The sequence below is a fragment of the Furipterus horrens genome, unplaced genomic scaffold (assembly GCF_987537825.1).
Source record: "Furipterus horrens unplaced genomic scaffold, mFurHor1.1.pri manual_scaffold_2, whole genome shotgun sequence".
NCBI classification, from domain to species: Eukaryota; Metazoa; Chordata; class Mammalia; order Chiroptera; family Furipteridae; genus Furipterus; species Furipterus horrens.
Window position 1 is genome coordinate 7,225,287 of NW_028327172.1, and position 12,521 is coordinate 7,237,807.

General features: G+C 62.0%; 1 protein-coding gene across 2 annotated transcripts in view; it reads left to right on the forward strand.

Moving 5' to 3' along the window:
* Positions 1–1,263: 1,263 nt before the first annotated feature.
* AHNAK (AHNAK nucleoprotein) overlaps positions 1,264–12,521 on the forward strand; it is a 28,847-nt gene continuing 17,589 nt past the window's right edge. The window contains exons 1-4 of one of the 2 annotated variants that reach the window (XM_090260388.1): positions 1,264–1,451; positions 10,763–10,864; positions 11,185–11,341; positions 11,771–11,958. In XM_090260388.1, the coding sequence (XP_090116514.1) occupies positions 11,185–11,341; positions 11,771–11,958 (345 nt within the window). In that variant the 5' untranslated portion in view covers positions 1,264–1,451; positions 10,763–10,864. The remainder of the gene's footprint in view (positions 1,452–10,762; positions 10,865–11,184; positions 11,342–11,770; positions 11,959–12,521) is intronic. The other variant, XM_090260397.1, reaches the window with a different exon arrangement.

The following is a 12,521-nucleotide window of genomic DNA, read 5'->3' on the forward strand; positions in this document are numbered from 1 at the left end:
GACTGTCTCCACGTGTCTCCACCTTTCTGTGCCCAGCATATGAGTGTCTACATGTCTGCATCTCCTTTGACCGTCTCTTCCCTCCCCCACGGCCTGTGCCCTGTGTGGGTAACTGGACCTGGGACACAGCCCCCAGGGCTGGCAGCAGAGTTGGCTGCTGGGTATTTTTAGCCCGTAAACATGTTTGCCATTTCAGAGGACAGGGCCTCTGGTCTCAGCCCCAGCCCACTCACAATGTTGCGGCAAGGAGGGTGCTTCTGCCCAGAAGGGGTCTTTTCAGGTCCCCAGCCTGGGGTCTCCCTTCAGCAGCATTTGGGAAGGAAGGAAAGCTGGCTTGTTGTGGACAAGTGGGTGGCGGGCTAGGAGGAAGGATAGAGGATTCATAGGGAGAAGAGAATGGGGGTGTGTGGAGCCAGAAGGACCCCACACCCTATCATTAAGCATTTAATAAAATCTCCGTGCCGTTGGAAGTGGCTGTGGGAAATGACTGTAAATTTGGAAACAAAGCGTCCAGCAGTGGGAGGTGGGGGAGGGGCTGGGCGAGGGGGATCTGCGAAGGAATGGGCAGGTAGAGGGCAGGCAGGAGCACGGCTTCTCTCAGGGAGTCTGGAGAAAGGGGGGCAGGCAGCTGGGGCCAAGGCTTGCAGGCCTGACTCCTAGGTCGCTACAGCAGTGGTGGGGCACTGGGGAGTCTGGCTCCAGGGGGTGGGGCCGCGTCTCCAAGCCGGTTCCGTGGGGGGAGGGGCTCAGGGGCCCCCAGAAAGAGGGAAGATGAGAAAGGGGCGCGCCGGCATGGAGCTTGGGAACCAAGTGAAGACACTGGGGCCTAGGATTTGAAGTGCAGTTGCCTGTGCTGAGAAAAAACTCAAAGGTCAGTGTCGGGCTGCAGGTCGTGGCTGAACCTTCCAAGTGCCCCAGCCGCCTTTCTGAAGCCCTCGTTCCTTCCTGGAAAATGTTCCGATTCCCTGTTCCCGCTGGATGGATGAGCTTCGGGGAGCTGGGACGGGGTTCCTGCGGGTGAAGCCACCCATTGCAGACGTTGGTGGCAGATCCAGGCCCGGGCAGGACAGCGGGCCGTAGATGGGGGCGGGGAAGGTAGCACCTCGGACAGGAGCGCCCCTTGTGCCCTCCACTCCCGCCCTGCCCACCCCCAGCAGCCCGCTCTCAGGTCCCTCTGAGTCGGCCCTGCTCGCTCATCCCAGCCCCACTCCGGCCCCGCCCTGCCCCGCCCTCTCCCCACAGCTCTGGGCAGACCCGCCCGCCCCAGCCGGAGTTACAAGAGCCGCCTCCCCGCACAGGGGCCCGGCCACTCGGAGCAGCTCTGCCGCGGGGACTGCACCGCCCGCCCTGCCGGACCCGCCCCGACCGGGGCTCGACGCCTGCAGCAGCCGCAGCACCACGACCACGGGCCCAGCGTGGGCCATGGCTGTGCCCCGGGGCTGAGCGCGCAGGTAGGGCCCGGGCGCACTGAGGCGCGGTCGGGAAACCGGACGCTGGGAGCAGGCGAAGGGAGGTGGGGTGCAGGGCTTGGGCGAGGCACTTTGGTGGGTGTCACTGTGAGGATTCCAACAGTTTGGAACAAGCTGGGCAGTCCAGGGCTGCGCAGGGAAGCGACACGTCCGGAGTTGGGGCGCAAGTTGGGCAAAGTTGGAAAGGTGCTCCAAAGCGCGCTTTGCTCCGGTCCGTCTTTCTCTCGAGGGCTCATTTTTGGCCCAACTGCACGCCAGGGCGCTGCGTTCCTGGCCTGGTGGCCCCCGTCCCACCCCCTCCCTCTCCGTGGGGCGGTGGCTCAGCGCGCTGCTCCGGTGCTATTCCGTGTTTACTGGAGAAGTTTCCGAGATCATTGCCGCGGCCTCTTGGCCCCTCCGGACGCCCCTGCGCCGTGCGACCCTCCTGTGTCCCTCCCCTCTGCCCACACCTCCGCCCCGAACTTCGCGTCCCGAGTCCTCCCGGCCCCACCCAGTTCTGTACCATCCGCCTCTCCTCTTGCTCCTGGCTGCCCCCCAATCCCCCTCCAGTTGCCCCACCCTAGCCTTGCCCCTCCGCGTACCCTGCTCCCCAAAATTCCCTTCTTCCTCTAGGGCTGGGGAACCTGCAAGTTTGCCGCGCGCCTCCCTGCGGGACGGGTGGGAGTGGGGGTGGGGGACATAATTAGGGAGATTCCTGCACTGGGGTGGGCGGGGAGGGGGACTTGCGGCGGCACCGCCCTTGGGACCGCCCCTTCCCCTCCGGAGGCGGTGCTCTCTCCCCCAACCCACTCCCAAACCCGTCCGGGCGGGATGGCCCCCGCCCCAGCGTCTGGATTGGCGCCAGCAGCCTGAGGAATGTGGTGGTTGGAGCCGGTGACTAATTCAAACCAGAACTCGGGAGGAGTGGTGGGGGGCAAAGGGGAGGGGGAAGGGGCTGTGTGTGGGAGTTGGGGGCTGGAGCCGGGCTCGGCGTCGGAGGCGGGCCGAGCTGCGCTCTTTGCAACCCTGCGCCGAAGCGGTGCGCTCCAGGAGCGAGGGCCCGGGGGCCAGGTCCCGCCGCGGAATTGGAAAGGCAGTGTGCTTAGGGTGTGTTCGAACTGTGTTATGTAAGGCTTTCCCATGCCGGGAGAGGGTGTGCAGTGTGCGAGGGCTTGGCCCGCCCCTGACAGGGCTGGGCGCCCCCTGCAGTGCCGGGGCAGGGGGATGTGGGGGCGCAGCCCCTGGGCTTCGACGGCCTGGAGGCACACGTCGGGTCTGAGCCGGGCTGGCAACGCCCCTTGCGTGGGAGGGGATTGGAGTGGGCAGATGGGGCATCTCACAACTCTTAACTGGGCCTGAACAGCAGGCGGGGATGGCCCTGGCGCCTCTGCTTGATGTGGCCACGGAGAATTGTGCGCGTGTTGTGTGCTCGCGCCTTTCACTGGGTGTGGCCACCCTCGAGGTGGTGGTGAGGTGCCCCCAGGGAGCCTGCAGCGGCTGCCGAGTGCCCTGCTCTGTGGAGTGGATTTGTGGAAAGCCAGGGTGGTATCTTCCCATGGAAGTGGGGTCCTTAGAGAATGACTGGAGTTTCTGGGAGAAAAGGACTTCGATATTTACGGCTGCATCTCCAGCACAGCGTCGTCGGGCTCCCAGTAATTGGTTTTGAAAGTTTCCTGTCCCAGATAGACCCCAGCCTCTGATTGCAGGGATCACATGGTCCTCCTCACGCACCAGCACATGATAGGGGGGGGCTGGTTTTGCGGGAATGCAGTGATGCCTGGGGGGCCGTGGTGCTAAGTGAAGGCTCGGCAGTGGAGGGGAGAGAGGGAGATCGAAAGTGCCTTGGAAGACATTTTAGGGTCTCCACACCAATGCTGGGTCTCAATAGGGGAGTAGATTCTGCTTTCACGCCCTCTCTTCCCCTGCCCGCCAGAGGGAAACCCCGGGGCAGGGTGTGGCACTCACTTCCTTTGCGAAGCTGAATGGGGAAGCTTCCTTCTCCCCACCAGGGATGGTGGGCTGGGCCAGCATGCGGGGACGTGAGTGTTCAGAGTGCAGAGTAGCGGAGGGAGCCCCAGGGGGAGGCTTTGGGGGTGCCTCCTTGCTGTGAGCTGTGGGATGAGGGAAGGTGGGATGGGGCCTGGGGCTCTGAGAGCTGGGCTGGCAGAGGATGCCGAAGGGTCTGGACCATTGGAGGTGGAGACTGGACGGTGTTTCTAAAAGCCCTGTTCTTAAGAGGTTATGCCCAGGGACATGGGTCAGAGGTCAAGGACACACAGGGAGCCACATCAGCCATTTGAGGCTTGGTGCTACAATATGGGGGAGGCCCATGGCGGTGATTCAAGGGTCCTGGACTGCTCCGCTCCTTGAATAGTGGACCTCACAGAGCTGAGGACCTGCACCAGCCAGACATGGCTCAGGGCTGAGGTCCAGGGCCCAGGGAGGGACACGGAGAGTGAACCGTGGGACACGTGTGAGCGAGAAGGCCAGCGTCGGTCAAGGAAAGGCAGAGAGTGAGCTGGGGGTCCCTGGGGTCACCCCAGTCCCAGGGAGGCCCTGGGTGGAGGTGCCCCAGCACTGCCAGGCTGGATTCTTTGGCTCAGCTTGGAGTTGGCTGGCCGGCCCTGGCAGAGCTCACCACCCAGAGCCTGAGGAGCTGGTTTGAGGGGTTGCAGCAAAGCTGTGGGGGTGGAGGGGTGTGTGGGGCTTGGGGTGTGGTCACTACCTCCCTCAGAACTTGGGAACCGCCTTGGGACAGACAAAGGGGCCGACTGGGAGAGCTGGTCTGACTCCTGACGGGATCTCTGCCCCTGCTGGCTCTGCCCCGCCACTCCCAGCCACCCCCAGGTTTCTCTCCCTGGAGCTGGGCTGACCACGTGGAAGGGAGGTGGCCCCGTAGAGGGTGTAGAATGTTACAGCAGCCAGTGTCTAGGGCCTCCTGCTCTCTTGGGCTCCCATGGCTTCACCCGGCTCCCAGGGAGCTGCCATTTCCCTAGGCTCCGGCCACCCTGCGGCCTTCCTGAGCAAGCACAGTTACCATCACCCACGTGTGGGCGTGCAGAGGGGGTGGGCCCGGCAGGGCTCGCAGGGATGTGTGCCCTGGAGCCCCTCTTCGTTCCTGCTGGCCTGAGTTTCCATCGGGGCCGGATGGGCTGTGGCCTTGGGGTGCTGTCTGCTAGTGTCACAGCAGCGAGGTGTGCGTTATTACCTGGGAGAGGGTGTCCCTGTCTGTGCGCGGTGGTCCTGGCATTACCAGGAGCCTGGGTGTGCCGTCAGTGCTTGTGTCTGGGATTTGTGGACCAGGGGACAGCGATGGGACTCACCCTGGTGGTGGAGGTTCCATGAGGACTGCAGGGGCTTGCGGTAAGGACTGAAGTCGGTTTCTCGCCCCCCGAAAGGTTCTGGACCCTGCAGTTTGTGTCCAGAGGCCCTTAGGAGGGCAGGGACAGCCCTGGGGCCTGAGAGCAAGGCCTGGCTGGCAGAGTCCAGCGCTGCATGGGCGGTCAGGGAGGGGCATCCTGCCCCGTCCCTGGGGGCCAGAGCGGAGGTTCTAGGGGAAGGGGAAGTGCCTGGAGCTGATCCGGACTTTGGGCTTCGTGTCCTGGCTGGGCTGGGGGCAGTTCTTTGGCAGCCAAGTGTCCTGCACTGGTGTGGCCCCACCGCTGGATGGAGAACTGGGCCTTGGTGGGGGCTCTGGTTAGGGTGCCTAGGGCTGGTGGGAGACTCCCAAGCTGTGATCTGCCCTCGCCAGTAAGTTCTCCACACACACACACACACACACACACACACACACACCCATGGAGGGTAACACACACACACATGGTAACACACATACACACGGAGGGTAACACCTGCAAGCGTTGGTGTCTTAATCCCAGCAGCTCTGGGTCAGGGCCCGCTTCCCAGACTCCTGCTGGAGAATGTAGTGCAGGGTGGTCCCCCTCGCCCCCCCAATCACAAGGAGGGGAGAGTCCCTCTTGGTCAGGGGAGAAAGAGGGAAGCTCCCTTCCTGCTGGGAGTGGGGAGTGAGAACTGAGAACGGGGCTTTCGAGCTCACTGGGGAAGTGGCCACCGGAGAGGTGGGGAAGGGAGGCAGGGCGGAGCCCAGGAAGCAGCTGCAAGCCGGGCTGGGAGAGGGAAGGCCCTGGAAGCCAAGGGGCGGAAACCCAGCGTGATGGTGAGAGCCGGAGAAGGTTGCAGGGGTGAGGCTGGAAAAGCTTCCACCTGCTGGGTTGTGGGCTGGGCCAGGGGCGCAGGGACGAGGCAGTAAGATAGGCAGGTGCACACGGGTGGAGGGAGGCAGGGAGCCCAGGTGCCGAGTTAACAGGAGTAGGTGCTCTCTGTGGCGGGCAGGGCCTGGGGCTGCCCGGACAGAACTCTGGGCCTGCTCTGGGCTGTGACGAGCAGGGACCGGGGCTGCCGAGCGCGTCTGTGGGCGCCTTCCTTGGAGTGTCCCTCCAGTGCCCCTGTCGCTGGTGTTGGGCTAATTCTCCCTGGTAATTCCATCCCCTCAATACACGCATTGCATTCAGGTTGTAAGTACCCCCCACCCCCACCCCACTCGCCTCCGCCCCGTTTACCGCCCAGAATCAGCTGAGTGTCAAAGCTCCTGCTTCCGGCCTAGACCCTGGAGATGACCGCGCAGGTCTCCTCCGCCTGGACGAGGGCCTGTTTCTTCTCCAGACACAGGTCTGGCAGCTGCGTACGTGGAGCTCCCTTTGGAGGCTTAGGCCAGAAGAGATCCACCTCTGGGTTTCTCCTTGCCGCCCTGGGATGAGGGTCTGCCTGCCACGGCTGTCCCCATCCCTCAGGGAATGGAAATGTTTGCCTCACCCTCCCAGGGCCGGGCTCTGCGGGCGTTGTGCCGTCCCAGCCCCAGAAGGGGATGATTCTCTTGGCCTTGACCTGCTAGGGCCCCAGAGAGCTGCGTTGGGGGCAGCTCAGGACTCGTGACCCCTGGGGACACAGCCTTGATAAGCCTGTTAAGCACAGGAGCCCTCAGATCCTGGGCTCCGGGGATGCCTGGGACGCTGCCCACCCTGGGTCGGCTGTCCCCAAGCTGCACCAGGACGAGGCCCATCTTCCTTTGGGTGTGTCCGTCTGGTTCTCACCCGCCCCACCTCCAGCGCAGGTTTCTCTCTTCTGTGTATCTCCCTCGTGCATCTTCCTCTGCGGTTTCTCATCCTGTGTGCGTGCATATTGGTGCCTTTGTCCCCTGCCCTTGGTAAAGACTGTTGGTCTTGGTGTCAGGGGACTGAGGGCTTGCCTGTCAACCCTGTCTCATACTTGGGCGAGTCCCCTACCTCTGGGGCCTGTTTCTGCATCTCGAAAACAAGGACATGAATTTTTAATCCCGTAGGGTTGTTTGGGGATCCAATGAGACCCCAGGCAGGGAACTCCAAGGGGCGTGGGCCCGGCACACCTGAGGAGCTCGGCAAAATTCTCTCCCAGCTGCTTGGGGTGTTCTCTCTATGCGGAGCTTTCTCTTCCTCTTTGATTGATGTCTGCTGAGTGTTTATGAGAATGGGGTGTCCCTATTTTACCCCGACCTGTTGTCCTGGTTATAAGTGTTTGGGGCTTTCCCTCAGGGGGCGGTCTCTCCCCCCAGACGGTGAGTCATTTCGTCAGTCATTTCATTCTCTTCGCCTGGGGATGGCTTCTCCCCGGCCTCTGTAGATGGTGGGTCGGTTCACTGTGTGCGAGAGAGAGAGAGAGAGAGAGAGAGAGAGAGAGAGAGAGAGAGAGAGTTCCTGTCCTCCACACTGATGCTGGCTGCACACCAGTCTCTGACTGCTGCAGCGTTGGGCTGGGCCCCGCCCTGGCTGGCTGCCCCCTGGCTTTGGGGAAGAAGGGTCTCTGTTTCCCGGTGGCTGTGGGGGAGGTTGTTCCTCTGGAGGTCACACCTGGTGGAAACCCTCTGCTCAGGACAAGGAGTCTTCTTCCTGGACCTGTCCAGGTGTTGTCCCCCGTCTACAGAGGTGGCACGGGCAGAGCCCCGCTGCTGCGCACACCCTCTCTGAGGGTTGGAGTGGACAGGACAGCTTCGGGCCCGCATTACCCTCTGTCCCTCTGTCCCGCGGTCTCAGACGCGTGTCCTCGCAGCCTGGCAGCTGGAGAGTCCTCACCGTCTCCATTCCTGTCCTCCAAGCAGCCCTCTGCCTTGGAGGGTCCCTGCTCCAGCCCTGCTTGTTCCTTCACTGAGGACACTGTGAGCAGTGTTGGGGGGCGGGGGTTGGGGAACGGGCGGGCAGCTAGCAGGCCTGGGGCGCTAGGCCCCAACACCGCCCCGTCCTCACCTCTGGACCTCACGCTCTCCACGCGGAAATAAGAGGCAGTGCCTCTGCAGCGGCGGGATACTCTCTGTGCTGTCTGATAGGGGAGCCCTGTGTGGCTGCTGAGCTCTTGAAATGTGGCCACTGCAACCAGCAAACTGAATTTTAAATTTAACTTCAGTTAATTTAAATTTAAATAGCCACACGTGGCTACCTGTTGGACAGCACAGCTTGAAAGGCTTATGACGCTTGGCTGAATGTACAGAATTCCCCACGGTGCCAAAGACGCTGCTTTGGGTCGCCTGGTTTCTCCTGACTTGTGTGGGAGGAGGAAGGACCAGCTGGGCTTGGTACCGGCTCCAACGGTGGGAGAGACTGAGGGCTGGGGTCCAAATGCAGGGAACATGGCCTGGGCACGGTGGCCTCGAATCCCCTGTCGGCCCCCGCATGTCCAGCCGTCTGCGTGGCCCAGATCAGATCAGAGGGGAGGGGAGGCCTCCTGGCTGTGCCAGGAGGCGGCTGAGCCAGAGCAGGCAGGGTGGTTGGCAGCTCCACCTGGCCGGGAAGCCGGTGGGCACCGTGCCATGGCCAACCTGTGGCCTCGGGTCCAGGGCCTCCCGTTCTCACGGCCTGTGGACCTTGCTCTATTCTGGATGGCCTTCTCCGCTCCTCATCAGCAGCCTGGGTCCAGGCATAGAGCAAGTCCCTTGTGATTCTCCCAGCTGTGCTTCTAGGGACTCCGTCTGGCTTGGGGCTCCCTTTGAGGAGCTGGTAGGGAAGCCAACTGCCTGTGTCCCCTGGAGCCCCAACCCCTCTGACAACAGGATCTGGCCAGGGAAGCACTTTGTCGATTGGTTTTTAGGTGTGACCCTTAGCATGTTTGGAGCTGTTGTGGCCGCAGTGACTCATTGGGGAAGGAGGGAGGGTGGGGCTGAGATGTGGGCGAGGGTGAGCTTGCTCTCCCCCCCGCCCCGCCCCCTCGCCTGCTGCTGGCTCAGCACCAGGATGCTGGGCTGAGAACCGGGGCCGCTCGAGGAGGAAGACGGTGCCAGGGGATCTGTGGCTTCAGAGACCTGCGGCTGCAAGGCTCCTGCTTCCCTGCCCTGCCTGGCTCTCGTCCGCAGGGTGCCTCTCAGCGCCGGCCGCCGCGGAGGCACAGTTTAAGTTCCGGCTCCATCGTGTCACGTTGCGAAGGGTCAGTGTGACTTCTTGTCGTCCTCCCTGCCTGTGAGGAAGGGGGGAGGCGTTGCCCCAGCTCACACCTGTGCCAGCAGGTGGCTCAGCCCGCACAGCGAGCTCTGCGGGGCCCCTAGCAGCCCCGGTGCTGAGGGCAAGACCGTCATAAGCGCTGCAGGTGGGAGTTCCGGTGGTTTGGGCGCCTGAGGGTCTGTGCGACGGTCCTGTCCCGTGCTGTGCCCGGCCCTGCATCGGGAGTGCTCAGTGCCTGTGTCTGTCCAAGGATAATCCCGTTTCTCAGAGGCGAACTATAGCACCTTCAGGATCCCATTTATATTTCATTCCTCTCAAAACTCTCACGCCTTCTGGAACATTCTGAGGCTAAACTGATCACACCCAGAGCACTTTGTTCGTAATTTATATCCAGGACAGGGACCGAGTTTTTTAAACGTCCATCTCTGGCCCACGGAGTGCGTTCAGTACGCGTCTGGAGGACCATCAGTGACGTCAGGTGACAGGCTGACGTAGCGTGGAACGTGGTGCTGAGGGGCGCTGTCTGCCCCTCGCTCGTTTGCTCTGCAGGGTCCAGTATCACTGCTGGGCCAGGTGCTCCATGATGGACTGTGTCCTCCAGTGTCACGGACGTCGCCTGGGTGACGCTCCTGCTGCCATTTTGTGTGGGTGGCGGTAGGACTGTGGCCACATCCAGAGTCCTGCCCGCTGTCTTCTTGGGGCACCCCTCTTGCTGACAGCTCATCCTGTGGCCAGAGGGCGTCTTTGCTCCTTAGTGCCAGCACCTATGGGGGCCTGGCCGGGGGCCCAGCGTGGGCGGCCAGATGGGCCCTGACTCACCGGGTCCCTGAGGCGGCTCAGCTGCACTTCAGCCTCTGGGGCTGCGGCCAGTGCCTGGAGGTGGCGGGGCTGGGGCTTCCTTTGTTCAGCAGCTGCCTGTGACAGGGCTCATGGGGCTCCCAGCTGGCAAGGGTCCCCTGGCCCCGAGGACTGATTTAGACAGGGTGACCCAGAGTCACTGTCACCACCATCCCTGCTTGCAGGCCTGCCGGTCGCCACCTACAGAGCTGAAACGATAGGGTGCAGGGGAAAGAGGTACAGATTTGGGCTGAGCCCAGGCATGGTTGCTTTCTTTCTTTCTTTCTTTCTTTTAATTAATTTATTTTTAGAGAGAGAGGGGAAGGGAGGGAGAAAGAGAGGGAAAGAAACATTGATGTGTGGTGGCCTCTCGCGCTCCCTCAACTGGGGACCTGGCCCACAACCCAGGCACATGCCCTGACTGGGAATCGAACCGGTGACACTTTGGTTCATAGGCCAGAGCTCAATCCACTGAGCCACACCAGCCAGGGCCATAGTTACTTTCTTATTGTGTGTGGACCGGGGGCACACTTGCGTCTGAATGTCAGTCTTTCCATCGGTGAGTTGGGGACAGGAACAGCTCCCTCCTGAAGCTGCTGTGAAGACCCTGTTGGGGATGTGTATGTCGCGAGGCTCCTGTGCTCCAGAGCTTCTCATGCCTACCTCCTCTCTCTCCTTCCGTCCTCACGGAAGTCCTTTATCCTCTCCATTGTCACAGATGAGATGGAGGCTTGGAGATCTTAAGGGACTTGGCCAGGGTCACCCAGCTGGGAGGATGCAGAGCCAGGATCTGACTCTGAGTCTGGCCTCCTCTGACCCCCTCTCTCTGCTTCCAGGCTGGAGTCACATGTGAATGGGACTGGTGACAGCAGTGAGGGCCAGGATTTGGGGCTGGCCTGAGGGGGACAGCAGATCCGGCCATCGCTTGCGTGGCCACAGGTTGGGGTTCAAGCAAACTGTTGTTGAGCCCACCTGTCCTTGTGAACTTTTCCCTAGGCCGTGTGACCGGGACTCCCCACCAGAGAGGCTGAGGAGAGGACAGGAAGGAGGGGCGGGCTCCTGGCAAGGCATTCGCTCCTGAACCGAGTCCTGCAAAAGGTCAGTAGGAGGGATGGTGATGGGCGAGTTGGAGATGATTGGGGGTGGGGGGAGGCGGATGGAGACCCCCAAGGGGCATCGGGAAGCTGGGCATAGGGGGGAGTGACGTGGGATTGGTGACCTCTGGGGCCGGTTGCCTCCACTGGCCGCCTTCCATCTTGCCCGCTGCGCCTTGGAGCACATCCACTGTGGAAGGGGGCACCTTGGAGACGGTGCTCCACTGCCCGGGAGTTCACCACATGCAAGACCCCCGCCTTCTCATCCCCTCACTGTTGCTCATATGCCCCGCTGTGCTGAAGTCCCTCTCTCCCTCGTTCCAGATGGAGAAGGAGGACGAGAGAACGCGGGAGCTGCTGCTGCCCAACTGGCAGGGCAGCGGCTCCCACGGGCTGACCATTGCCCAGAGGGATGATGGCGTCTTTGTGCAGGAGGTCATGCAGAATTCCCCTGCGGCCCGCGCTGGGGTGGTCAAGGAGGGTGAGTCCCCTCAGGATGTGGGCTGGGGGCTAGGTCGGGGTGGGTGGGGGTGGCAGAGGGAAGGGCAGGGGGCAATCAGAAGTGGACACGTGGCCGTGGAGGGCCCGGTCCCAGGGCCATCAGGATGGTCAGTACACAAGCCCGGCCCTCTCTTGCCCACTCTTGTCCATCACTCGCCCACGATCCTTGGGGCAGGTGGTCATGGGGTGGAGGGGTGGTGTAGTCCTCAGTTCTGACTCCACCACTCACGAGCTCTTGCCACTATGGAAAAATCAGTTGACCTCTCTAAGCTTCAGTCCCCTCATCTGTCCAATGGGTGTCACCACAGCTGCATTGCAGCATGGTCGTGACACGCATTTAATGCAAACCGAGCACACGGTGCTTATGTGTCGCTTCCCTGAGACCTGCTTCTTGTTCCTCCCTGCTCAGGGGACCAGATTGTGGGTGCCACCATCTACTTCGACAACCTGCAGTCGGGCGAGGTGACACAGCTGCTGAGCTGCATGGGGCACCACACGGTGGGTCTGAAGCTGCACCGTAAGGGGGACCGCTCCCCTGAGCCTGGCCAGACCTGGACCCAGGAGGTCGTCAGCTCCCACACCTCTGAAGTGGTTCTGGTGAGTAACGCCGACCCGCCGGCCCCACTGCCTGAGCCTTCTCTCTGCCTACTGGACCGCTCTTGTTATTCCTTGTCCTGACTTCTCCCCTCTGCGCTCTCTGTGGGATCAGCCTGATTGTTCCTGTTCACGGGTGGCATGTGGCTGATGCTGCTCCTCCAAGGCAGTCACTTCAGAACGCTGCAGCGTGGGAATCGACTCCTGCTGCCTGGCCCTAGAGGCCAGGAAGAGGGTCAGCTGATTGGTTAGAATCTTTGAAATGATTCCACAGGTGCCCAGCTTGACCTCACAGAACATTTTTCTACTTCCAGAGACCTGGACTCATCTGTGAGTCAGAGGCTGGGCTGCAGAGTGCCTGAGGGACATCTCCCTGCTCCTTCTGATGGCTTGTTTTTGTAACAGATAACAGGGCTCAAAGGGAAAGTGTTTGCTTGAGCATGGCCACTCTCTCCCGAGTTTTCCAGGGCTCCCCACTGAAACATGTCAGGGAGTTGAGAGCCTTAGGGTCAAGTCAGTGCAGAGCTGGTCACCCAGAGGCGTCCCCGGTACCCGCCCGGCGATTT